At 43.8% G+C, this 26,945-nt stretch overlaps 1 protein-coding gene across 1 annotated transcript; it reads left to right on the top strand.

Annotated features, from left to right (window-relative positions):
- Window positions 1-1,212: 1,212 nt before the first annotated feature.
- PANX1 (pannexin 1) lies at window positions 1,213-26,691 on the top strand. Its single transcript, XM_086882081.1, has 5 exons — window positions 1,213-1,579; window positions 11,150-11,289; window positions 20,336-20,559; window positions 22,037-22,707; window positions 24,344-26,691. The coding sequence occupies exons 1-5, from the start codon at window positions 1,399-1,401 to the stop codon at window positions 24,427-24,429; spliced, it is 1,302 nt and encodes a 433-aa protein (XP_086738207.1). The 5' UTR covers window positions 1,213-1,398; the 3' UTR covers window positions 24,430-26,691.
- The last annotated feature ends 254 nt before the right edge of the window (window positions 26,692-26,945 follow it).

The following is a 26,945-nucleotide window of genomic DNA, read 5'->3' as shown; positions in this document are numbered from 1 at the left end:
TGGCTCTTCATGGGGTGGACATGTGACTTCTGTGCCTTTTGGGCTGAGGATACTACAAGCTCACAGGGGTCCTGAAACCAACAGGAAAAACAGAGGGGAAGATAAATTAAGGGTTATTGAATGTGAAGGCACTCTAGTGACTCCCCCAGAAAACTGGCCTGAAAAGCAGTGATCAAACATTTTGGGTGGAGAAAATGCCACAGTACATGGTGCTAGGTAGGTTAGGGGCTTGGAGTAAATGTCACACTGTGGTGGGGAGATGAGTGCTGAGACAGCTGGGGCTCCTCAGCCTGGAGAAAGTGCCTCAGGGGCTCTCCACAGTGTGTGCAAACAGCTGATGGAAGAGTAGCATGGACAGAGTCGGGTTGTTCTTGTCAGCGCCTGGTGAGAGGACCTGAGCTGATGGGCACAAGCTTGACACAAGAAGTCTCCGTTAGAACACTGTACCTGGGTTGAGGCAACCACAGACATGAGTACAGAGTGGGAGAACCCAGGGAGAGCCCCCCTTATTGGGGGTTTTTGTGGATGAAAAGCTGGACATGAACAAACTGTGCTCAGAGCGCAGAAAGCTAACCTCATCATGGGCTGCATCACAAAGAGTGCAGCCAGCAGGCCAAGGGAAGTGATTCTGCCGCTCTGCTTTGCTCTGTTGACACCTCACCTGGAGTGCTGTGTCCAGCTCTGGGACCCCCAGCACAAGAAAGACATGGACATGCTGCAGCGCATCCAGGGGAGGCCACAAAGATGCTCCATTGCAGGGGCTGGAGCAACTCTCCTAGAAGACAGACAGAGAGTTGTTATTGCTCAGTCCAGAGAAGAAAGGGCTCTAGACAGATCTCACTGTGGCCTTCTAGTACCTAAGGGGGCTTATAAAAAAGAGGGAGAATGACACTTTACAAGGATATGCAGCGATAGGAGAAAGGGAAATGGCTTTAAACTGAACGAGGGTGGGTTTAGAATAGATTTTATGAAGAAATTATTTATTGTGAGGATGGTTGCACAGGTGGCAGACACAGGTTGCCCAGAGTGGATGCCCCATGCCTGGTGGCATTTAAGGCTCCGGTCTAGTGGAAGGTGTTCCTGCCCACAGCAGGGGGCTGGAACGAGATGATGTTTTAATTAAGTCCCTTCCAAGCCAAGCCGTTCGGCGATTCCGTGACGCCCAGGGCGCCGGGCAGTGCCCGCAGCGCCTCCTCCGAGCTGCAGGGCTCCGCTCCGCGCCCCCCGCCCCTGGCCGGGCCGGGCTGAGGGGGCGTTCCCGAGCCGGGCCGGGCGGAGCCGGGCGGGCCCGGCCCAGCCGAGCCCTGCACAGCCCGGCCCAGCGTAGCCCAGCCGGCCCGAGCCGAGCCGAGCCGAGCCGAGCCGAGCCGAGCCGAGCCGAGCCGAACCCAGCCCGCCATGGCCATCGCGCACATCGCCACCGAGTACGTCTTCTCCGACTTCCTGCTGAAGGAGCCGCCGGACACGCGCTACAAGGGGCTGCGCCTGGAGCTGGCGCTCGACAAGATCGTCACCTGCATCGTCGTGGGGCTGCCGCTGCTCCTCATCTCCCTCGCCTTCGCCCAGGAGGTCTCCACGGGTAAGTCCGGCAGCCCCCGTTTGCCGGCTCCCGGCGCCTCCCGCGGCGGACAAAGGGCTCGGCGGGGCGGGGGGCGGCGGAGCGGAGCTCCGGGCGGGAGCGCAGCGCTCGGTGGGGCTCGGCCGCCGGCAGGGTTCCCGCTCGGGGCAGGGCAGAGGGCAGAGGGCGCCTTTAGGCCGCGGCAAGGAAAGCTGCCTTCCCGGAAAGCAGCCGTCCCGGAGAGCATCCCTGGCAGCGGGCTCATCCAGGTGTGCTGGGCTTCCCGGCCGGGCCTCCCCGCGCTTCCCCGTGCCCTGCTCCCCGCTGGGACCTGCCCTGGCCGCTGCCGCTCTCTCAGCACCTCCCGAGCCTTGTCAGCCCAGCCGACGCCTCTTCTCCCGTGGGGGTGATGGGGGAGCGCCGAAGCCGTGCCGCCCTTTGTTTCCCGGCGCAGCCCAGACTGGAGCAGCCAGCCGGGATGTGCCCCGGGATGTGCCCGTCTGCTGCCGCTCCCGGCGCTCGGCCTGTTCGGCAGGAGGATTTCGGGGTCACTCAGCAGCTGCCAGGGACAGGTGCCACGGAGAAGAGCTCAGAGCTCTGCCTTTGCGCTCGGCGGGGTCACTCACAGGACGGGCAGTGCCAGAGCTCTCTGAAGCTTTCTGCTGCTCCTCCGCCCTCCTGCAGCTGCTCCAGTTCCGTTTTCAATTTCTGCTGTGACTCGGTAGATGAAACTATGCCTTACGGTTAAAGGGACAAGTTTCCTAATTATTTTACTATCTTTTTATTTACCCACCTCCCCAAGTTGCAGAGGTGATCATGCAGCAGCCCTTAACGCGAGGAGTGGAACTAAAGGATTTTTAAGGACTACTTCAACCCAGATCTTCCTATGATTTGCTAAGAGTAGCACTATATGAATGAAGATTTCACAGGTGAATAAGCAGTACTATCCATTTTGTGACAAGGATGAAGCACAGGATTTCCAGCCTTTCAAAGAGATAGTTCTATTTACTTGATGTACCTATTTATTGTCATTCAGTGTTATATATCTGATCTCCATTGTCTACAATGAGAGATCTACTCTCTAGGTCTGTCTACAGCTTCACTTGATTGAGTCACATGAATGTCAGGAGAGCAGAAGCTGGAATGGGACTTTGAATGAGTGGTGAAACTGTGCAGAACCATCATGAATAGCATTTGTCAGATACTGGACTGCTTGAGAGATAAGATGCCCCAGATTGCTGTGTTTACAAACAGCTGCACACCCATTGCCCTAGGTGTGCGTTTGACCCAGATCACTGTGGTCTGCAATAACTGCACGGGGGAGTCCAGACTGGGAATGCTGAGACCAGCTCTGAGCCCATGGCAGCTCTGTTCCTCCAGAAACTGGATGGGTACATCCATATTTCTGGACTATAACCTGCTTCTTTTAGTTTTAGATCTGCTACTCATATATGCGCATTTCTTCCTCTTAAAGCAACAAAACAGAGGGTTTGCATTTCCATACAGTAGTTTGTATATGGGCCCCTTGATTCTTTCTACTTCTACTCTAGAAGTGCTGCATCCAGTTTGAAACAGTGCCTGAGTTTCTTTAATTTCTTTTATTTTACTCCCTTACACAAAGATTAAACAGTTAAACTGCAAAGTTTGGTAAAGTGTGCCTTTCTTTCACATGAGTTAAGTTCACATCTTTCAATTATTTCAATATTAAAACTATTTCAAATTGGATCTACGAGTGCAGTAGATTCATAAAACAAGAACAGAAACGTGGGCTGCACCTTGCTAGTGTTTCTTTTTGTTTATAATCCTGAGAACCTGGTAGAAGAAAACATTGGGTTGAAAACTGAGCTTTTTTAAGTAGAAAAATAAGTATGCAAATAAATATGACAAGTACTTATTATTGTTGTTTCCGGGCATGGGTGAAACTGCACCACGTGGTGTCCATACAGAAAGTGATAGTAAATCAGCCGTGCTGTGGCAGCTGTCACCTATTTCTCACACAGTCCTTGCAGCTCAACAGGCTGGCTGCTTATGGGACAGCCCAAAACTGCTTCTGTTAAGGCATTTGTGGGAACACCGAGGATTTTAGGGGCTGGAAATGCCTGGTTGTCTGTGCTGTGGTGTTCAGCCAGCAATAAAATAGACAGCAAGGTTTATTTTCAAACACTTTGTGATATAATCATGCTCTGAAAAAGCTCAGGAGTGCTAAACTCCTAAAACTTTCTTCCCTAAAAGGGAAAATGTCAGGGTCCATTTTTAGGTCTGGAAAAGAACAACTCAGAGGTAGAAACTGCTTGCTGGAAATACCTGCCTCAGAGTACAAAACCTGAACACCCTTTCCAAAAATGAATGCTCAGCTCCTATTTCTATTGTGATAATTGCATTCTTCCTACCTTGGGTTCTCTTGGCACCTCATCCTGTCACCTTCCCTTCCTGCTCTGCTTTCCTGCTCCGTTGCAGTGTGGTGTCAGACACCTGCAATTTTCCTCCTACACGCAGTTGCTCTTAATTGTGCAAAGTTATTAAAATGTTTACAAAGGCTATGGAAGTTTTCTGAAGCTGCCAAGTAACTTTTCAAAAACCAACTTTTGATGGGAGTTTTAGGAAATAAATGAGATTCCACGTGAATCACAGAGAGAATGCAGGAGGCGTGGAAAACCCAGCTGCAGCACCCAGCCAGCGAGCAGTGCTGAAACTCTGGGGTTAGTGCCTGCACCCCACTTGGGCATTCTTCAGGGGCAGGAGGAGAACTGACCTGAGTTTACTCTTGGCTATATTTTGGAAACCCATGGTTGTTGCAGTTGTAGTTTTGTGAAGATTTTAAGCTGGTTCTAGTAGTAGTTAAGCAGTGATTGAGCTGTTGTCTGCTATCCCTGGGAATCTTTGCTGCTTGAAATCCTGCACCTGTTACCTCTTTGCAACTGGACCTTGTTTTATACAATTTTACATAATTTCATGCAGTTTTATACTGGGAATGGAAAAATGAAAATAATGATGGAATTGTGAGGATTGTGTTGTACATATATATTTCTTACATGTGGCTTGATATTATTTCCTTATATTATTTGGCAGTTCTTGGGTAAATTATACTAGAGGTTGTTAGGTAGTGTGGTAACAGAAACCATCTAAATATAGCTAAACCACCAATTCTTAAAAAGGGGAAAAAAAAAAAAACAAACCCTGAAAGATGGGGCACCTCAACAGTGTATGAACCAGAAATGAGTAGAATTTTATCTGTGTCAATTTTAGCTAGAATAGCTCTGAATCAGGATTGAGATTCCAGTTTCTGAACTCAGATTGTGTGTATTGTAAGATGTGCTTTCTTGCTGTAAACAGCTTGGCTGAAAACATAGATATTTATTCCCAAGGTGCTGCTTGGAGCAGGATGCTGCAACCCTAAGCAGGTACAGTCAGATGAGCAGAGAGGAAATCAAAACAAGCTGCTTCATTTTGGCCTCTGCCAAAATTCAGCTTAGTTCTGGAAAAAGTATCAGTGGCTGTCTTGGATTGCAGCTGAAAGAAAAGCAGATGTGAGAGCTGTCCACTCAACATCAAATATTTTCATCTTTTTCTGTGGGAAGGTAACTGTGAACTGCTCATCTGTGCTTGTCACCAAATGATGTTTGACCTCCTGCATGCAACAGCTTCCAGGCACAGCTGTGCAATGGGCAGCCTGTAGTGGCTGCATTCACTGCAGCCTCGTGTTGGAGCTGGTGGCAGGAAAGGGACACAAGAAGGGAGCAAGGGAGTGGAGAAGAACAGAGCATTGAAAAACATAGCAGCCCCTACTACATGTTTGGTTTGGGTGTTGGTTGTGCATGGCTCATACGTAGCTGGGATGAAGTAACCTACATCTTTTAGCATCTCTGTTTTATCATATAAGAAAACACCCTGTAAACCTTTCCAGGACACTGAAACCATAACATGTTGAGTAAAGACAGCTGAGAAACTTGGTTATAATCATAATGAATGCTTGGGCAGTGCTGCTGGCTCATCAGCTGTGGCAGGATGCTGGGCTAGGAAGTATCTGACCATGGGCCAACCCACAGCATCTGCATGAATCTGTCAAAATGGAGATTTCCTGCACTAAAACCATTTCCCACTGGTGCTCTCTGGTGCATCTTGCCATGCTGGAGGGTGCTCAGTGGTGGGAAGGTGGAGCTTTTCCTTACACTCTGCACACCACAGCATTAGTGTCCCCACTGACCACTTTGTACTTGCCCAGTGGTCACAATCCTTACTTGCCCTGCTTGTTTTCCACATAATTTATGGGCAGTTTTTTCACTCAGCTTGTTTTTTTAGTTTCCATGGTTGCAGTTGGCTGCCTGTGGGATTTGAGGTGCTTTGGCTGGCAGAAAACACAGAGTGAAGGGTGTTAGCGGGGAACTCTGGGTGCTGCATCCCAAAAGCTTTAGTGAGAGCCATGATGGCATCAGTGCCCCTTGCTGCATGTCCAGCTGGGCCTGTATCTCTCTATATAAGTTAGTCATACGGCTGAAGAAGTCATGAGAATAAAATGTATAGAAAATGGAGAAAAAAACCCAATTGTGAGACTAAATCACAACAAATACACTCTAAAAAACAGTCTTAACTCTTGAATTGGGCTCCTTTCCTCTCTTCCTACCTCCTGTCTGGTCCTTCCTGCTGATGTCCTTCTCCCTTCATGTTCACAAGTTCCTGGGGAGGCTTTTAGAAAGTAATCCTATCTTGTGACTTCCTAAGGGCTGCTGGCTAAAGTTGGGTTGGGTGTAATTAACCAAAGACTGTTACTATGGCAGCTGCTGGCTGAGAGCTGAAAAACCCCTCCCAGTGCTGCTGTAGCAGGCTGTATGCTGATCCCTGACATTTGCACACCTTGCATTTAATTCAGCAGGGTGCTGTGAGACCCAGGGCGTTGATAAAGAACTGAGACAATAAGTGTGTGAGTAGCCTCAGCCTAGGCTGAGAGCTGTCAGTGGAGGTGCAGATCCCAGCAGGATACACTCTGCTGCTCTTTAGTGTGTAAGGAGCCCTCAGGAGAGAGCAGAAGTTCCAGCGTCAGGCACGGGCCTGCCTGGGCAGCCAGGACAAACTTGTAAAAACATTTGCTTTAATGTCAAGTTCTAAACTGTCATTGGGTGAGCATCTTCAGCTGTTGGTAAGATTTTTTTTTTTTCTGTTTAATTCCTATAGGGCCAGCTTTACATTTCCTGTGGAAATGACGGTAAGCTGCTTCAGCTGCCAGAGTAAATGTAAAAAGAATCTCTGGTGTTGCCTGAGATTTGAGGTACCACCTATGTTGGCAGGGAAGCTAGATGGTCATTGCCACTGTTTTGTAATGCTTCTCCTTGAGAAGAAGGGAAACCTCTTTGGTTTTCCCTAAATCTCAGTGGTGGAAATTTAAGTCACAATTATTTTTCCCCATGAATTAAAACACTTACTTACCACTCCAAAGGCTATGCTTGATGAATTCCCATCTCTTTTCCCACTGCATGATTTTGAGACTTCTCTGAGGAGTAACTTGCAGCTCTAAAGAGAGGGAAATATATTTGCTAATTCCTCTGTCCCACTTCGCTTAAACATTGTATCACCTGAGCTTTACATCCTACTAGTACTCCATGACCAAAATACCTCTGGGAAAAGGTTCTTTTCTCCAGTGCACTCATTTGCCCCACACTTCCTTCTTCAACAGATTCTGTTTCACCCAACCTTCACTTTGGGCATTCCTTCATTCCTGCATGCTCTTAATCCATGTGTGCACACCTGTACACCCACACGTGCATTTGTTTCTTCTTTGGTATGCACTGGGATTCCTTTTTTCATTCTTAAAAATAATGTTGGTGTGTTGGTGTGGAGGATGTGCATGGCATGGTGCCTGAGAGTCTGTACATTGTCTATGTGTGCCTTGATTTTCTTGTTTAAATTATTCTTTAGTGGCTACTAAGGAGCATAATTCTTGATAGATGAAATCAGATTTTTGGGCATCATGGGAAGTTCATTTTGCCTTGTGGAAACTTACAGTAATAATTAATGGCCAGGTTTTCCTCCAAGCGTATGCAAATCTTTTTGCAGTGACTGCAGTGTATTATAATCCAAATAATTACTTACTGAAGGTTTAATTCTGTCAACTGTAATCATTTGATCCTGGTTCAAGAAAAATAGTTAAGCCTATGATCAGCATTGATTCTTGAAAGTCCTGTCTGTTAGTTGCAGTTTCCTAATTAGATGTGTAAATCAGCAGAGAGATTTTGAGCCACTGAAGAGGAAACCAGTCTGGCTTGCTGTCTTTACCCTCTCTTTTGTAAAGGCTGCAGCCAGAGGGTGCTGATCCCTGAGCTCATCCTGTCTTGGACTCAGCAAAGCAGTCCAATACTGAACAGGGATTCTCATTTCAGTTTGAGATTTCCTTGGGGTTCTGAGCATTTCGTCTCATACAAAGGTTTCCTGCAGAAGCTGCAGAAGAGCCAGCTGCAGGGAAAAAAAAGGTTATTCCTGCTACAAATGTGGATGCAATAGCTGGAAGTTTGTTGGCAAAGCACCCATGAAGACGTGCCACAGCTGGGTGGGGTGGCAGCTCGTCCTTGCCATGCACTGGCTGCAGTGACTCAGGCTTGTACTCTGCACTCAGTTGCAAGCCTGCAAGTAATATCCTGCTGCCAGCAGCCAGCTCCATCTGGTAATCTCAGCACTCTTGGAAAAGTGTCATTTCATCATATGTGGCTGCGCACTTGTTGCTGCCTTGGTTTTCCGCAGCTCTTTTTGTCTTTAGGACAGCCATCATCGATGGCATTTTTTTATCCTCACTTGTTTGCAAAAGTAAAAGTCAAATCCCTATTGCTCCCTCTCCAAAGCTAATTTAGTATCAAGAAACGATTACCAAAAAAGTGCATTGTGAAGTGTAATGATAAATTGGCCAAAGACTGTTGTGACAACTGCTTAACAGTCATTTGTTATTCCTCATCCTTCTTGCTGTATGATTTATCTCCCTGTTTTTGTGGGCTTGTTTGCTGCTTTTCTGTTTCCCATGCTATTACTTGCAGAAGCAAAGGACAGGAATGGTTTCATGTCACCAAGCCAGGAGGCTGTTCCTGTGATAGCAGAGGACTATTAGCCTCTCCTAAGCTAGCCCTGTGCACAGCTGTGTGCACAGAGGCTCTGTGGAAGGCATGTAGCCCTGTGCCAAATTTCTCTAAAAGAAACTACAGATTTTATTTTCAACTTCCTCCAGAATAGTCCAACATAAAGTAAATTCTCTATATAGCGCTATTACTCCTTTGTAGGAGAGAAGGAAGGAAGGAAAAAAAAGATGGAGAATGGTGACCATTTTCTGAGGCATGAAGTGGTCTGTGTTTTGTATGGATGGTGCACAAAAACATCTTCCCTGTCCAAGTCCTAACTACTGCACAGTTGTAATTTGAATTAGCAAGTGTTTACAAACAAGACTGCAGTCAGGTAGTTAAAAACCAGTACAACAGCTGGAGTTTCCCCCTGCTTGAGGTTGAGCTCTATCTGCTTGGCTCCCAAGTCAGGTTCCCAGTGTCCCTGCTGAAACTGGGGATTGTGAGTGATAGTCACTGCTCTGCTGCAGCACTGGCGTCGCTGTAGCTATTCTGGTATGAAGTTGTGCACATGACATTTTGGAGAAGGAGGCTGGCTTCCTTTTTCATCACTAGTTTTGGAGAAGGGACCTGCCTGCCTTTTTCCTCACTCCTGCCTTTTAAACACTCCATCACTTTAAGTGGTGTTCCACCCGTTAATGAGAATGAACACATGGAGTATGTTTCTCTTCGTGGTTACACAAACATGAATAAAACAAAGCATCTTTTCTCTGAACACTCCATTGCTCTTCTTTTGAAAGGGTCACTTGTTTGCTTCTCCACACTGGGCACAGCCACCAGCAGGAGATTGATTAAATGATGAGAGTAGGGCATGAGTGGTCCCTATCCAGTGGAGAGCAGACATTAAATGCCTGCTTTTTTCTTTGCTTTCTTTCCCCCCCCCCCCTTTTTTTCTGCAAAGTATTATTTCTTGTGTTTCCACAAGTAATGGAAATCATCTGGAAAACAAAAACTCCCCAGGCTTTGGGGGAGTGCAAGTGCTTGCCTGGTGCCAACTTTGCTAAATCACATGAGCTCTGCTCTGATAAACAGTAACTTGTTTTCCATAAGAGAGATTTGTGACAGGTCAAACCATGATGATCAAACCATGTCCCTATGATACTACAGCCCTAGAAATAATTACAGTAGTGACCCATATGAAATGGCTTTTATTCATAAAGCTCTTTGACTATGCTACATTGTAAAGAGGCTGTACAAGTTACAAGGAGAATGCAGCTGGCTCCTTTTCCGAAAGAAGTCATTATTCTCTGAAAACTAAACTAGCCAAAAGGCACAACAAATGGTAGTCTTACACTATATACTTACTCCCATAAAGCACACAGCAATGCCATTAGCATAACTTAGATGAATGTGTTCAGCGGAAAAAAACCAGGCAATATTTCCCCCCATTGGTCTTTTGACATTGGCAAAAATGTTGGAAGTGTTGCTCTTAGAAGAAATGTTCATGGGAGAGCCATGTCCACTCTGTGTAGTTATTTGGTGAAATGACTGTCCTGTTGTAACATTTATGAAAGTCTGGTGGAAATCTATGTGTGTTGGGGGGGGTTGCTTTCACTATCAAAGCTTCAGAAAGAAAGTTGAACCCCTTCATCCTGTTTTACTGGAGGTACCTGAGGAGCCACTGATGCTCCATGTCCCAAAACCACTCTTCCTGGATGAGGTATGCTATGGGAGGAGTCACTTGGTGCCTCTGACTAGCCAGAGCAGAATTTGACCCTAAGGCTGCCCAATAGCTGCTCTTGCTGTCAAGGTCTTGATCTTAATTTGAAGTTCCTGAGCAGCTGGAGAGGTCCTGGGAGTAAATGGGAACGACAGTGTTATGCAAAATCTTGAACAAAGCATGTCACTGCACTGATGAGGGGGCCTGACACCCTTTGGAGGTGTCTGGGGCCACAATTTCTCTGCCAAAAATTGCAGGAGGAAATCCTTGTTTTCACCCCTCCAAATAATTTGCAGTCTCAGAGGCAGAAGTGGCAGCACGCTGGGAAAACCTGCCCTTCCGTCATTGCAAGGACTGCCAGGCTGCAAGAATGGTGTTTGAGGTCTTGTTACAACAGACATGTGAGCTGTAGGTTGTGCTTTTGGGAAGTTGTGGCACGATGGAATGTATTGGCATTTGTTGCCTGAGGCCTGATCTGGTCACACTTTGTATCTGTTAGTTCCTGTTTGGCCAACCTGAGTTAAGTGCAAGTGAGAAAACAAAAAACTTACAGAAATAGGCCTAAAAGATAGGTGTTTTAATGTGCTGTCTCAACCCTTAGGAGACATCCTTAGATGTCTCCCAGATCCCTGTGGGAGTTAGAGCCTTTGGGTGCTGTGGGAACTCGGGACCCTCCTCCCCGCAGAACTGCTGTGCTTTGTCTGATCACTTAACCTGATAACTCTGGATACCATAACATCTTAAATGTGTGCTTTTCTCCCTGAACCTGTTTTCTTCTTTCTTTTTTTATTTTTTTAATCTTTTCAGGTTGCAATAACTTTTGCTTTGTTTTCCCAGGTGCTCAGATAAGCTGTTTTGCACCCAGCTCTTTCTCCTGGCGACAAGCTGCTTATGTGGACTCCTACTGCTGGGCAGCTGTGCAGCAGAGGCAACCATCCCACAACAACTTAGAAAACATACCCCTGTGGCTGCATAAAGTATGTATAGGTCTCCATCTCCTGGCAAAGTTATTCCCACATAGAAATCTACTTTTGCCTCACTTTTCTTGTTTCTCTGCTCTGTTGTAGTCCTTGCCTGTGACTTGACTCTCTATTTTTAGAATGTTTTCTTTCTCTTACTTCCAAAGACGGTAGTACTAGAGAACGTATTTTCTGCTTTTAAATAAAAGGTCACCAGTTATCTGACACAAGAGTAATGTTAGTGTTGCTGTGTTGCCCTGGAGTGAATGCTTTATTTTTTTTTTCACCTGGCTTTAGCCAGAAACCATTTTAAAGCTGGAATACAGGACACAACAACTGCCTTAATGCTTGTATCAAAAGCTTATTTTAGGAAAACAAGGTAATAAAAATGTTTTATATTTTTATTGTGTCACTCTTGGCCAGTTGTGCATGGAGAGAGTCTTGTGGCAGATAGACATTTTTTGAGAGATGAAATTAATCACTGGTACCAACAGGTTTCACCCCTGTCTTCAGCATGCTCTTCTGCATGTCTTCAGGCAAGCCATGAGCTTGCTTTCATTGCTTCAGGTAAGGCAGCATCATATAAAGCACAGAAAGAGATTTATTTTATGGGTTAGAAGTGCAGTAAGTTTTAAGATACTTGAGCTGGCTCAAAGCAGTTAGCTGAGGTTTGGCAGGAGTCACACACTGAGTTAATGCCATGCCAGTGCCTGGAGGTGACTCAGCTCAAGAGGCAGCTTTGGCCTGCTTGAGCAGTGCTGATGCCAAAGTAAGAAATGATTGTTGGGCTCTGCAAATTTGTGTTCTGCCTTCCTCAGCTCTTTTATTACTTGCCCCAGCAAATAAACCCCTGGCACCTAGAAGTAAAGGAGAACCTGGTGCTGGAGTAAGCTCAGGTATGGGACCTTGCAGCACCTGTATTTCTGGCTTTTAGTTCTGTATGCTGAGCCTCAGATTTTATTATACAGTCATCTGGTGGTATAATCTCTGAGAGACTACTCAAGGCTGTCTCTGATTTGTTTGCTGACTCAAATCAGTAATTGAGGATTTACTGTTGGCCTCTCCAGTTAGCTCCACTGATAATCCTGACCCAACAGGCATGTGTTTCATGAATATTAAAGCCAGACTTGTTTGTTGCTAGCCTGAACTCTTCCTTGCATGGTTAGGACTCCATTTCAGCCAGATCTTCTACAGCTGCCAGTCAAAGCTGCTGGGACATCTCACAGTGCCAGAAACTCCATCTGCAAACCTGGATATTTTGCTGCCCCTTTCTCCTGAGGGAACGAGCTCTTTTTACCCAAGTTTGTCGTGTTGAATTTCATGTGTTAGTCACCTGCTGATAGCACTGAGTCCAGTTGTTTGCCAGCCACGAATAGCTTAAGCACTCATACTTTTATGATGCAACCTATGTCAATTTGCTGACTTGTGATGTATCAGAAATTGCTGCAGTTCCTCCATGACGTGTATGGTATGTGATGTTTCCTTGTGAATATCCTGCAGACTGTCTGCAGGAAGTGCATCTGCACAGCTGAGCCAGGGGCTGTAGCAGAGGCTGGTGACTCATCTTCCTAGATCCATCAATAGCCACCCACCTTCTGATCCAGACGCTGGGAGCTGCAGATGCTCTTTGGAGGTCAATATTATCTAATACACTTCTGGTTGTTCATCAGCCTCCATGTTTTACAAGTTTACAGGGAGTGGTGTTACAGCTGTTTAACAGTGAACTTTGATTCCCACTCAGGTATCTGGAGGCTGTTCCTTGCATCCAGGGCCAACAGCTGCTGAGTGGCTTGGGATCACTTCTGCAGGAAGGCTTGGGTTCTCCCCCAGACCTTGCATTACAGAGTATGCACAAGCTCATTGCTCTGCAGATTTTGGCTAGATAAATAATTTTTAAAATGGCTGGAGCAGAACCTTTTGGGAGCACAGTGATGTTAAGAAGAAAACGGAGACTTCCTATGCTCGGGTTAGTGGAGACCTGACTCTGTGGTGCAAGGACAGAAGGACAGCAGGGCTCATTAAGCCCAGTTCTTCCTACAGCAGCACTTAAAACTTTTTTCCTGCTTTCTGGGAAGCAGAGCTTTTATTTGTAGGACATCTCAGGTTCTTTCCAAAACCCTGACTCACTTAGTATCTCACTCTACTGGCATGCTGGAAGGCTCCATAAAAAACACTTAAGGAGGCATTATATTAAGGTTTTTGGGGAATAAGATTGTAGGCCCCATTACTGATTCAAATGGATGGATTTCCTTCTGGCATGCTCTCTGTCAGAGGTACTGCCTCCTGGGGCAGTGCTCAGTGTGGTACAGAGGGGAAGTAGGAGCAGGTAGTTCTTTCGGGAAGAAGCCAACTTGTAGTAGCCTGCACTGCTTTTCTTCTCAGCATCTGGTTGCTCTGGAGGATTATCAAACCCAGGTTGCATTACAGAAAATCTGAAACCTCACCATCTCCCTCCAAGTTCAAGTTTCCTCCGGGATTTTTTGTTTTCTGAACAGTAAAATGTAAGTTTCAGTTCTGGGCACTCCCCAGATGTTAGCACCTTTTCTGGTTGTCCTTTCTGCTCTAGGAGATCTCTCCTAGGGGTTGAAACTATCAGTTTGGAAACTGCAAAGGAGCATACCACAAACTTCTAGGTTCCTTGACTCTCTAGTGGTCATTGTGCTCCTAGAGGGTGTCCAGGACCTCTCTCCCTGGAGAGCAGGAGGTCTGAAATTTCCAGTGATCCTGGAAGCTATTCACTCTGGATAACCCTTAGCAGGAAGCAAAATGAGTTGTGTACTAAAGTGCACAATTCAATGACCAAAATACCTGCAGATAGAAACTGTAAAAAAGAGACTGTGGGTAGGTCCTGCTTGCTTTCTTAGTTTAATGCTAAGATTTCCTCTTCTTTGTCAGTGAAAGAGCTGTCAAAATGATCATAATCATAATCATCAAAATGGTTGAGTCCTCTGACAAGAGTCCTCTTCAGGTTTGTCACTGATGAAACTTACTCTGGTCAGGTGTCACTATTTCATTGCCTCTCTTTTCTTACGGGATTTTTCCATTCAGGTGTAATTCCCTTAAGAGGTGTCTGGCTGAAGTGTCAGAACAGAGATGTTGGTTTCTAGAGGTGAGTGGTGAAGACACACAGTCAGTGGTGATGGGGGATGGAGGAGTTTTGTATTTGCCTGCCCTGTGCAGATAAACATGAACACTCCACCTGACCAAGTCACTTTGGTAAAACTTGTCTTGATCCTTAATTGGAAGGAGAAGAGAAGCTTTTGGCCATTGTGTGTGGGAGTCCTTACAATCTAGTGGAGAAGAAGGAGACTATACCGTGAAGCCTTTTTAATCCATAGTGCACAGAGAAATTTATAAAAATTCAAGCAGAACAGTGAGCATCATCTTACTGGCTCTTGATAGCAACCAAGCAAGTTGAGGGGTGGTTGAACACTTAGTGATGATCACTTTATAGCCCTGAAATTTGGATTGCTAGGATGGAGCTGCCTATGATCAAGAGTCTTGTAGGGATTTTTTAAAATTACTATATTTTCTAGTCTGCTATTAAATGGGGAGAAGCAAAGAAGAGGTAAAGGGTTATTGAGAACAAGTGGATTTGTACTTGTATGAAATGCAGGCAGACAGTTCATCTGAATGAAAGAAGAGGTCTTCACATGTGGCACAGCCAGGAGAGGTCAGTTGTCTGGTTTAGGTATTTCAAAGTGCTTTGGACCTGCTGAGAGCATTGCATACAGAGAGTGCGTCTGCAGTCTTTGTATGCTTGAAGTAAAATTATGTGAAAACCCTCACTTTTTGTAAAGGGAGTAAGATTTATCATGGACCCTTGAGTTGTTCTTTGAGTCACTTGTCTGTGAATACACCAAAACAAACCTTGGGGTTATTCATTATATTGACGGTACCGTTTTGATTGTGATTTTTGCGTGGTTCTAGTTACTCATTGTTTGTACAGTTTCTTAGTTGACAGAGGGTTTTTCTTGTTTCACCTGTAAACCCTTCCCAGAGATAGATTAAGGGCTGTCAGAGCAAAGAAACCCATGTGCAGATGCTTTTATAAATAATTCTAAGTGCAGTGCTAGAGCTACTTCAGTCTGTTGCAGATGGAGTCATCCACTCGTAAGAGGGAAGCAATAATGTGTTGATATAAAACAGTGAGTTAGTACAGTTCAATGGTAAATGTGACAGTGGTTTATCAAGATTCAGTGAGAAGATACACCATTATTTAGTGCGTGGAGGATAGAATGAGAATTGTTAGGGAGATGCTCCTGTTGAGACATGAGGTTCAGAAGGGACTCCTTTGTATTCTAAACTTCTCAGAGGGGAGTTCAGGTGTGGCTAGGTTCAAATTTAGTCGCAGGCTTCTCAACAGTTTATGTCTAAAGGATTATATGTGCACTGTCAATCTTTTGTATCACTTAGCTAAGATTTCAATCATGCTATTAATCATCTGTAGACATTGTGTTACAGCAAGGAATTTCTCAGCCTTGAGGAGTAACCTTGAGAGGTATCCCTGCTGCAGGGGAGAACCTGGCACGCAGTCTGTAGCCATGCAGGAAAGCTTCACAGGCCCTGGGCTGCCCACTGCTTGAGGAATGAGATGACTGACTTGCTGTACAGCAGCAAGAGGTCTGGGTCCCTGTTCCAAGCAGCCCTTGACTACCACGTTGCCATTTGTCCCCCAAAGTCCAGAACCAACTGGATACCACAGCCATCACAGCCTCCACTGATGATCATGGCTTGAGCTAATTGAAACTGGGGAAGTACAGTTTTGAAGCTATATCAAAACAGAAAGTATGTAATAGGCAGGATAAAGGTCACATAGGGTTTGAGATTCACTTGTAGTTTTGGAGACAGGATAGGATCTCATTTAGAATGATCAGTCTAATTTATAGCTGTTTCTGCTGAACACCAATGAGACACCTCCCATTGCTGCAAATAGGAATAGGGTCAGATCCAGAGGGAGTTTCGTGTCTTTTCTTCTGGAAATGTGTAATTACTGTCATTAGCCTGTTTGAGGATTAGTGCCTTTGCTTGGGTTCTTCCAAAATTGGAACTGAAGAGGGAGACATCTCACCATGTTCATGTATTTTAATGTCAAATGAGTGAAGGCACTTCAGTGCTTCATTCTTTTAATTGTCTGCCAATTAATTTTCTCAAAGCTGTTACCCTCACCTGTGCAGCTAAAGTTTTGTGCAGTTGTGCTTAAAGTTATTCTTTGAACATGGTCAGGTAGGTGGAGGTCAGAATGCTTTCAGTCACTTGTATTGTGTTTGCCCAGAGAAAATAGGGGCTGAAGGTACAGTAAAATTAGAAAGCTGTTGTTTTCTAAATACCATTAAAATTATTTTCATCTTCTTTCAGCCTTTTTTATCCAGACTCTGGCAAACTTTCTGTAGATTGGGTGCTTGAAAATGCCTTTTGCATCACTCCACTAATTCCAGCTATATTTTTTTGGCATGATAAAAGCATATTTGAGGTTATAAAGCAATTATTTTAAATGGCTTTTTAACTTATTTGCTGTGTGTTTCTTTCATCTTAGCAGAGTTGAAGCTGGTGATGACAGACTATTTTGTGCTTTAGTTTGATTTTATCTTTCACCTTTGGGAGAGTGTGACGCTTCTGCATCTTCAAAAGACATTTTTGTGATTCCAGCACCTTGTGTGCTTCTGCAAATGGACTGCTCAAATGCCTCTTCTTCTCTACCCATGCACATGTCCTTGCTGAACAGTAGCTGACTACTAAGAAATTTACTTAAACAACCTGGAATGTGCACAGGGCTCCAAGGCTTGTCAAGTGACATGACCTGCAGCAGTATAGGGGCAGTCTCTTGGCTTCCAAGTGCTCTGCTTCCTTGGAAACCTGCTGTCCCCCTTAGTGTGCCATCAGACTAAGGGCCAAGCAAGGCAGGAGAACCTGCTTCTGTCATCCTTGGATTTCAGGAGCTCAGCAATACGTGGCAGAAAACATACAGGGCACTGCAGTTTGCATCCCTGCTGCACACACCACTCGTTTTGTCACTCTCATACTGAATATGTTGAGAAAGAGCTTGATATCTACCCAGCAAAGGAGAAAAACTACTGAGTTTTACTTCTGGGCCAGTATCTTTCTCTGGCATACCTTTCACCATACACTTCTTGGGATCAGTGACACTTCCTTCTACTTCAATGCTACAAACTACCCAAGGCTGAAGTGGCATTTCCTCCTTGTGTATTTAGTGCCTTGAGAGCAAATAAACCATAAAACCATAAATGAAAGGTGGATGGCACATGGTTGTACTCAAATAGCACAGAGTCCTCTTCTTAAGATGGGAAGTCATTATGTTTGACTGTCAAATGTAATCAGATGAGCTGGAAAACCCAAGTCTGTTGCTCTGAAACCTAGGACTCATGCCAGATGACTTTTCATTTTCACTTCAGTCTGTCATTCAAGATCTTAAATTTTAATGATTCAAAGAAATTTGCGGGTTTGCTGAGCCTTCTGTTAACAAATAGAACAAGTGTATATTTCATTTTCAAAAAGCCAGGATCTGAGTTTGTGCATCAATTGCTGTGGAAGTGATGACACATACAGACTTCTGTTTGCAAACCGAAAGAGATGCACTAATGATCATGTTGCTGCTCTGGTTTTGAGACTCTTCAGAAAAGAGTTGCATGGAGTTTACTTACGCTGCCATAAATTGCAGCTTTGGGAGCGATGAGAGCCTGGTGAGAGGAAGCCCAGCAAATGCATAGCAAATGTGCCTTTTCCCCAGCAGTGTGGTGCTTCTGTGTGGGGAGGCAGTGGTGAAGGAGTTGGGGAGGTGCAAGGAAAGAAGGCAGAGGCTGTGTTTTTTAAGGCAACAGCCTAATGTGCTACACAGGTGCAGAACTCTTATAAAGGAAGAAGTGGAGACTGGAACAATGGAGGTTTGGGGCTGTAGTTTCAATTGAAAACTACCTTGCCTCTTATCATGTGTCACCACAGGACTTGGAATGAAGAGATCTCTAAGATTATGTGGGATACTGCTGATGGCATTTCCAGTTTTGAGGGTTAGAAAGGGAGTTAATAAATCTTATGCCTGTAAAATTTGAAATGAGTGAGTACTAAAGGCAAGTGGTGTAAACCAATGTAAGGCATTTCGGTTGCTCCTTACTAAATCAGATGTGTCTTTGTTGTTTCTTTCTCCACCTGGCACCAGTGGAAGGTGGCTCAGAGGTGTATGACACAGGTGTAAGTGAAGTCAAACAGGCATTGCAGCTATGCAGGCAATCTTAAGCATCTGTTAAGACCTATGGAAAATGTGTTGCAGCATCTTAGAGGATATAAGATGGTTCAAAGACATATAATTTCTATTTCTACATAATACATAATTCAGAGGACTGATAGAGCCTGGGTGTGAAACCATGAAGTTTTGGGTAAACTGAGGCATCAGGACTCAGACCTGGTGGCGTTGTCCCAAGTGATAAATAAGAGGTCCAATTCCTTGTGCTGTTGATGAGATGTCCAAAATACATTGGATGTGCTAGAGCTTTGCATCTCAGTTGGAGAGTCTGCACCTGGCAGAAGGAAGATGATCTGATGTTGTCTGTTGTGTGCAAAGAGGAGGGAGAGGCAGTAGTGAGGACAGAGCTCTGCACAGTTTTTATGGGCTGCTGTGAGTAGGGGAAGTCAGTCATTTAAGTTCTAATACATCATATGCATTCCCACTGCCAGTAATAACACAGGATTTTGCTTTAATGGTAGGTGATATTAGAAGTAATTTTCCTGAATAAAATGTTCCATAACATCAAATTACTTACTTTGTGCATGCAGAGTTTTAATCTCTCTTGATTAATGCAAACACAAGTTAACAAAGTTATATTAGGTGCAGATTTTCATCTTGTTAAATACCTACAAATGTACGTGTAGCTTTTCTACTTGCAGTGATTAATGACTTCAGTTCAAGCTTCCTCTAAAAATCTCCACTGGCTTTGCCAATAAATGTGCATGGGCACATGGCTGTAACGCTTGTGATGACTTAAATCTGTTTCATATTTGTTCAACTAATTAAAAGTTTCTTATGAACTGATGCTGGATTTGAGTTAAGTGTGTTTGCTACCAAAAGCTGAACATAATGAATTAGAGGTTGGCCGAATTTGCAGTACATTTCATTAACAAACTGTTTGTCTAACCAGGTCTTACTTCTGTAAGGGTAATGTTATGTATAATTTTATACTTCAAATATAATGTCAGAATCATAGAAAACACCATCTTTGCTGCAGCTGGAAGGAATTAGGGTTAAAATTGCATGACAGAAACTACTTGTTTATGAATAGAAGAAAGATGGAAAAACTTCAAACTTGTATTTTATACCTGCTTCAGCCCTTTCCCTAAGCAATTTTGACTATGTAAGGGCTGACTCTCAGTGCTGCATTAACACCAGACCGTTCTGATGCTGTGTGTTGGTTTCCATTTAGGTGTTACCTGAAAACTTTTAAATACCCTAAAGTATTACAGCCACATTTGCAATCTTTACAGTCCCTGGATGTCATGCACTCCGAACAGATGTGTGTTTGCAGGCAGAGGCAGAGCTGTAGCAGCTCTGTTCATTACCTTCTGACAGCTAATGAAAAGCAGGAGAGCTTTTGCTGGTGTTTGGGGTGTTATAGTTGCTGTGAACAGTGGGGACACATCAGGGAGGGAGAGTTAGGTTACGCTATCTTCTTCTTTCAGTCAGCCCCTCTGATAGCTGCTTTCCTTTGCTATTTGTTTTTCCCTAGGTTAATTCTGTCTTTCTCAATGTCAGCTGCAGCAGTTTGAATATGCAGTGGATTGAAAATGTTTTCAGGATCGTGGCACCTTTATTCTGCATGCTTTTTTTTCCATTCAGTGGGGGAAGCTCTAAGCAGCAGTTACTGGAGCTGTCTGAAAAGAAATTTTGCTTCCCTGTCCCAAATCACAAAATTGGGTTTTAGGAGAAGGATTTAAATAAAATTATAGGGATTTAATAGACATTTAGGAAATCTAAAGCCTATGGGGAATGATGATGATTGGCTGACTTATTACTTATGCAGGTGAAGCCTAATCAGGGTTTTTTTTCTCCCTGCAGTTCTTCCCGTACATCCTTTTACTTGTTGCTATCCTGCTGTATCTACCATGTTTGTTCTGGCGCTTCACTGCAGCACCTCACCTTTCCTCAGACCTGAAATTTATTATGGAGGAACTTGACAAAGCCTACAACAGGGCAATCAAAGCTGCTAATAGCATTCGAAGTGGAGACCCCAGGGATCCTGCTGACTTGATTCCAGCTGCTAATGAGAACTTGACACAGAGGTAAGATGTTGGCTCTTGGCTTTCTCTGCTCTTTTCTTCAAGTTTGTAACAGATGTGATGTCTGTACTCACTTGGAAACTTTTTGCAAAGGTTTGAAAGGTGACCTGACACAATTTTAAATTTGGTTAAAAAAAAGAAGGTATCTGAAATTATTACATTGGCACTTGGAGATGGAGCTTATAATTTTCTTTTTTCAAAGAAAACATGTAATGAGCTCTTCAGATTGCTTATTACCTGAGATGTTCTGATTTCTTTAGTTGCAGTAGGTGTTAAGTAGTTTTGCCCACCGCGGTGTAAGAAAAGAGATACTTCAGTCCTCAGTTCTGTATTCTTGACAGTCGCTTGAACACTTGTCAAGTTACTTGTCATCTCCTGTTCTTTAAGATATAGCTTCTGATAAAAAAAAAATTATTAGAAATTATTAGAAAACCCAAACATTAAAACCCACAAAAGCAACCCCCTCTCCTTTTGATCAAGTTGGTGCAGTATTCCAACCAGATCCAGTTCCTGCTTCCTTCTAGGTCAGGGTGCCTGTTTCTCTCTGTATGTGGGAGTACCAGTGGGGACTTGGGTCTCTCCTTTGAAATGTGGAGTTAGGTCTTGACAAATAAAAAGCCTTCTAGTGTTCTATTATTCAACAAGTGCTCGAGAGTCTGCTTTTCCACATGGATTTGCTTGCTGCACCTGTTTTGTACTTGAACAAAAATATTTTGTTACCATGAGTGTGTCTGCTTTTTTTCCATTTCCAATGTTTTAACTGTTTGTTTCTTAAGCAACTTTTCTGTATTTGAGTGTTATTTTTCATTTATCTGTTATTTTATTTGTTTTCTATTAACTTCAATAAAACTACCTTTGATTTTCCTCAGTAAGAGGATGTGGACATGTTGGAGTGGGACAGGAGGAGGATTATCAAGATGATTAGAGGGATGGAATACCTCTCCTACAGATACAGGCTGGGAAATTGGGGTTGTTCAGCCTGAAGAGAAGGTTCCAGGGAGACTTTATAGCAACTTTGAGTACCTAAAAGAGATATTCAAAAAACCAGAGAGGGTGTTTCTAGAGGGGCATGTAGTGGCAGCACAAGGAGGAATGGCTTTAAACTGAAAGACAGTAGGTTTAGATTAGGCATGAGGAAAAATTTCTTTCCTCTTAGGATGGTGAGGTTGGCACAGATTGCCCAGGGAAGTTGTGGATGTCACCACATGTGTCAAAGTGGTCAGGGCCAGGTTAGATGGGGCTTTGAGCAACCTGGGCTAGTGGAAGGTGTCCCTGTCAATGGTGGAGCATGGGGATTGGCTGGAAGTAGATGATGTTTAAAGGACCCTTCTAATGCAAACCACATTGTGATTCTATGATTTTAAGAAGGTTTCCAATCTTTCATCTCTCTTAGAGTACTAGCTTTTGTTGATATTTGAGGTAGGCAAATGCTACAGCATCTGATCTATATGATTTGATGTTTTTTTTCTCTCTTTTTCAGTTTGTGGGAAATATCTGAAAGCTACTTTAAATACCCAATTGTGGAGCAGTACCTGAAGACAAAAAAGAATTCCAAGTGCTTAATAATTAAATACATTATGTGCCGTTTGCTCACACTAGTAATTACTTTTATTGCATGCCTCTATCTGGGCTACTACATTAGTCTCTCCTCTTTGAGTGATGAGTTTCTCTGCACTATCAAAACTGGGATCCTAAAGAATGACACAACTGTTCCAGAAGTAGTTCAGTGCAAGCTTATTACTGTTGGTGTCTTCAAGGTACTCAGCTATATTAACCTGATAGTCTATCTGATGGTGATGCCCCTGGTAGTGTATGCAATGTTTGTTCCATGGAGGTGGAATTCAGGTATTCTCAAAGTGTATGAAATCTTGCCAACTTTCGACGTTCTGAAACTTAAGTCAAAGCATTTTGATGACTTAAGTCTTTACCTCCTCTTTCTTGAGGAAAATGTGAGTGAACTTAAGTCATTTAAATGCCTTAAGGTGCTGGAGAACATTGCAGTTTCTGAGAAGTTTGATGTCATGCAGCTTTTGGTAAACCTTGGTACTATTAAGACTGATACCATAGATGGGAAGCCAGGGAGCGCTGAGTTGGAGAAGCCTGAAGAAACAACTACAGAAGAGCTGGAAAAAGATGCAACAGAGTTACAAGGTAAGCTTATCTAGATGTGTATTCCTACCAAAAACTAATATTCTGTAAGATAATGGACCTGCCTAGTCCTTGCTGTGTTGCCTGCTGTAACCTCAGAAGACTCTGGTGGTGTAAGTCTGTGGCACAGCTAAACTCTGAAGTGTTTGTTAGGTTGGTGGTCCTTGCTGACATCTCTGCTCTGGCACTAAGAGGTTCCAGCTGTTTGAACTTTAACTGCTTAAGACCCCCCTGCACAGTAGGAGAGCTCTAGGGTAGATTGTGCTTGAAGCAGCTCCAGTGAGAAAGCTGGTGATTTCAAGACTTTTTTCAGAAATTATCTCCAAAGTGTAGTAACTGCTGCTTCTTCTTCTATTCAGGCTTTGGCAGAAGTCTTGGGTGAATATAAAAATAAGTCTGATGCTCAGAAAAGCTGCTGGCAGAGGAACAGAAAATGACAAAAGAAGGGAAGTGGGACTGGCTCAGTGAACACGCTCCTGTTCCCGCTTTCATAAGAGAACAAGGAAGATTGACTGTAAAGAGATTTTTATCAGAATGGTCCGAGACAATCTGTATTGGTGCAACAGTTCTCTGGATTTCCCATGGGTCTGCAGACATGGTTGGCTTAGTAATCACTCATATAGGATAGAGTCTAGGCTCCTGTCCTGAAAAACATGGCATATCTTAATTGTGAAACCAGTTCCTTCCTCAAGTGCAGGATTAGAGAAGCCAAATATCTAGGGAGAGGTATAAACCAGAAGTGATGATGCTTTAAAACATTTAGAAGCTTACCTGAGAACATGAGCACAATGCTGAGGGGAAGTTAAAGAGCTGATTCAGAGGTAGGAAAAGAAGAAATTGATTTTCTCTTCAGAAAGCTATGCCCTGTAGTCAATAAAAAAGAAGCATCAGTAGCCAGGGGTTAGCTGTTCCTCTGTACTGGGTCATGCGGTTGTGGTAGGCTGAAATTTGGAGAAGTTAACTTATACAACAGAATTCAGAACAAAACAAGCAGAATTATTTTTGAACCAGAAGAAGCTGTTTTGGTAGCCAGCTCTTGTGCAGCAGCTTGGAGTAATTTTGACGGCATATAGTTTTCCTCTCAAATTTGTCTATTTTTGAAATGGCAGGTGGGTTTAGAAATAAAATATAAGAGCCTGAGGTGGAGATCTGGGCTCAAGGAGCTGAAAAGGTTAATAGAAAATCTGACTAATTTTTATCTGAAAGCAGAATTTTTGCGATTGTTTTCATCTCACAAAAACACTTCAAAGATTTATTATTGTCCAGATCAGAGCAAAGTCTTTGTGCTTGAAGCTCTGTTAAAAAGCATTGCAGAAAGAAGCTGCTGTGCTTTTGACCAGCTCAGGCTGGTGCAGCCCCTCTCCTCCTGCCTGGGGAGAGCTGCAGGCTCTACCACCCATCAGCAAAGCTTTTCCCACAGCTCATCATCTTTTCCTCTGTCCCCTGTGGCGCCAGGATGTTTTAATTAGGTGCTGTGTTAACAAGGCAGTGGTAGGAGAGCCATGTGCAGGGCAGCCTGGTGCTGGGCGTGGGAGCAGCGCAGGACAGCCGGCAGCGCAGCACCGGCGTTCTGCTGACACCAGAAGGTGTCGAGTGGTCTGATGGCCCTTTCTCTTCTAAAACTTTACCTTCTCTTCAGTTCTGACAGAGCGTGATGCAAGTGGCAGTGTGAACACGAGAGAAGACAAGAGACTTCGCCAAAGACTTACAGACTCTTCCTGCTGATGGTTCCCAGCTGCGGGAGCCAGGAGCCCGTTCTGCGGGAAGGCTCCTCCTCTGCCTCTGCTGCGCTCAGTGCAAGCTGCTGCTCTTTGAATGCAACGTTCTCAATCGCCTGAGAGCTCCCCAGAGGCCTAACTGGTTTACAGACTATTTGTTATATAATAATCAGGACTCACGTGCCTGAAAAAGCATGTTGTACACTTCCGCTATTTATTAATAAAAAATCAAACCACACTCAAGGAGGAGCAAGAACAAAACAGTTCTGTCATGACTAGCAAGTGATGTGCATTGGATGCAGTTGAAGCTGGCAGCTCGCTCCATGCTGGACAGGGGTGGGAAACATAACCCTGCAGGTAGCAAAAATATATGGCCACATTGCATTATGAAGTGTTGCTCTGCAGCAGTGGCCATCTCAGTTCTGGGGTTTCAGTAAGGTAACTTTGGGATCTCTGACCTGGAAAAGACGGGGCTGGGGATGGGGTTTTGTGATGCCTCTGGTTAATCTGTCCCAGATGGTGGCTGCCAGTGATGCTGGCTGTGTCTTCATGGGAAAAATAGAGGTTGCTCTGTTCAGCCTGAGATGTCTCGGTTAGTCATCCCAACATTCATGTCTGCGATTAAGTACTTGACAGTGGTGGAAAAGAAACTACAGACAGTTTCAGTGTTAAGAAGGTACTGTAAATCTTAGGGAATTTTGAATTTTCTATGTATTAATAAATTAATGTCTTAACACTTTTTTTACAAAATGTAATGATGTTAAGCTAAGTGTTGGTTTCATTTCTATCTCTCAGTTGTTTTGATCTTAGTGTCTAACAAATCTGCCTTGGAGTTTTGGACTGAGGATCAGTGAAGTCTATTTTTGTAATGGTTTGTCAAAGTTGTTTTGTAGTGTTTTTATATGTAGAATTTTTCTCAACATCTTTGTAGTATCAAATACAATATTAGTTGTGCTGTTTTCCAAACCGCACTTGAAAAGACAAACTAACTTGTATTAAAGTAGCACCCAAATGCCTCAGCAGAGCCAAGCACCCGACAGCCAAGGTGAAGTAGATGTAAATACTATGAAAGGTTGTTCTCCCCTGCACACATTGTGACTGTATTTTAATTAACGATGTTGAAGTGTAATGGAACAGACAAAATAAGGGGGAGTTTGTTACTGGAACATTTGGGGAGAGTAGAATTCAGCTTTAATGTTGTCCCTTCTGCCCAAGACCTCAGCCTTCACTGAGTATTAAAAAGACCTTTTGTCTTGAAATATTAGATGCAAGGTGAGGTGGATGGGGGGTGAAGCACCACAGTGGCAGTGTATATCTTTTGCAAATGTGATACACTGATTTATTTTTCAGTGTGTTCCATGTAAGTGAAATGACTTACCTGTCACCTCTTCCAAGTCAGCTTTTGGAACAAAGGAGGACTTCTTTTATGGCTATGTAGGACTTCCAGTTTCCAGTTCCTTAGTGTCACCCAATTTTGTGTTCTCGTCTGCTAGCATTCTTCATATGGTTGTGGACGAGGGACAGAGAGGAGTAATTTGTGTTACTATTTTTGCACAGAACTCTTTATGTGCTGCAGCAAATTTCAGAGATTGTGCCCAAACTTGAATCCAGCAGCTGCTGTTGAACAAGCAGATCTGAAAATGCTGCTGTGCTACACTTAGGGCTAGTATTACAAGAAGTCTTCAGTTTTCTTACAGCTTTTGACTAAGGCAAGCCTGATTTTAAAAGAAGCCTTTAAAGCCATAGTTTTATGCTACCTCTGCAGAGGAGAGCAGCACAGCTGCAGTCCTAGTGTCTGTTGTATTACCAGCACGAAACAGGGTTTATGTTGGACCCTGGTGGTCCACAGTGCTGAATTTTACTGCCATACTTCTGCCACCAAGCCTACGATCCCTTTGACCTTTCCTAGATTCTGTCTGGCTGTGCTGATGTGTTGCTGATGGTCCTTTGTATGTAGGCAGTGCAGGTGCACATTGTGCATTGTATGTCTTGGACAAGGAGCTATAGTGCAATACTAAGGTTTTGTGAAGTGGATGTGTTTGAACTGTTTAATGTAAGTAGAGTTCTCGGTCTTTAAAAATTCAAAGCTCCTGAAAGCCACATGTTTGTGTTTCATGTTGGATATGTACCTAACTTTTTACTGATTTCCCTTTTGTATTTAAAAATACAATTTACTGCAGTGAATCTGTTGTTGTCTTCTAAAGTGTTTAATAAAATGCCTATCAATCCTCCCTGATTATTAAAATTAAACAAATTTTGTGAACTACAACAGCATTGGTGTCCAAAGGGTCCAGGAACAGTCACACGTTGCCATAATGCAAATACATGTGGTCTGATGCTAAACACTGAGAAAAAATTTTGGACAGTTGCTATAATTCTGCTCTTTTAATTTTTGTTTTCATAAAATTGTCAGAGCAACATGAATTGGCTCAAAATCTGTTTAACCTTGAAAAACTGTTCAGAAAATGTCAGCACATGATAAATAGCATGTCCGCTATGTAATTTACTATCTACAAATTGCCC

The sequence above is a fragment of the Cyanistes caeruleus genome, chromosome 3 (assembly GCF_971803275.1).
Source record: "Cyanistes caeruleus chromosome 3, bCyaCae1.hap1.1, whole genome shotgun sequence".
Lineage (NCBI taxonomy): Eukaryota > Metazoa > Chordata > Aves > Passeriformes > Paridae > Cyanistes > Cyanistes caeruleus.
This window is presented reverse-complemented; position numbering and strand designations above follow the sequence as displayed.

Excerpts from the sequence above, each read along its gene's own strand:
- PANX1 (XM_086882081.1), top strand. The coding sequence starts at position 1,399 with ATGGCCATCGCGCACATCGCCACCGAGTACGTCTTCTCCGACTTCCTG. Across the intron at positions 11,290-20,335 it reads TACCCCTGTGGCTGCATAAA|TTCTTCCCGTACATCCTTTT; the intron begins GTATGTATAGGT and ends TTCTCCCTGCAG. Across the intron at positions 20,560-22,036 it reads AATGAGAACTTGACACAGAG|TTTGTGGGAAATATCTGAAA; the intron begins GTAAGATGTTGG and ends TCTCTTTTTCAG.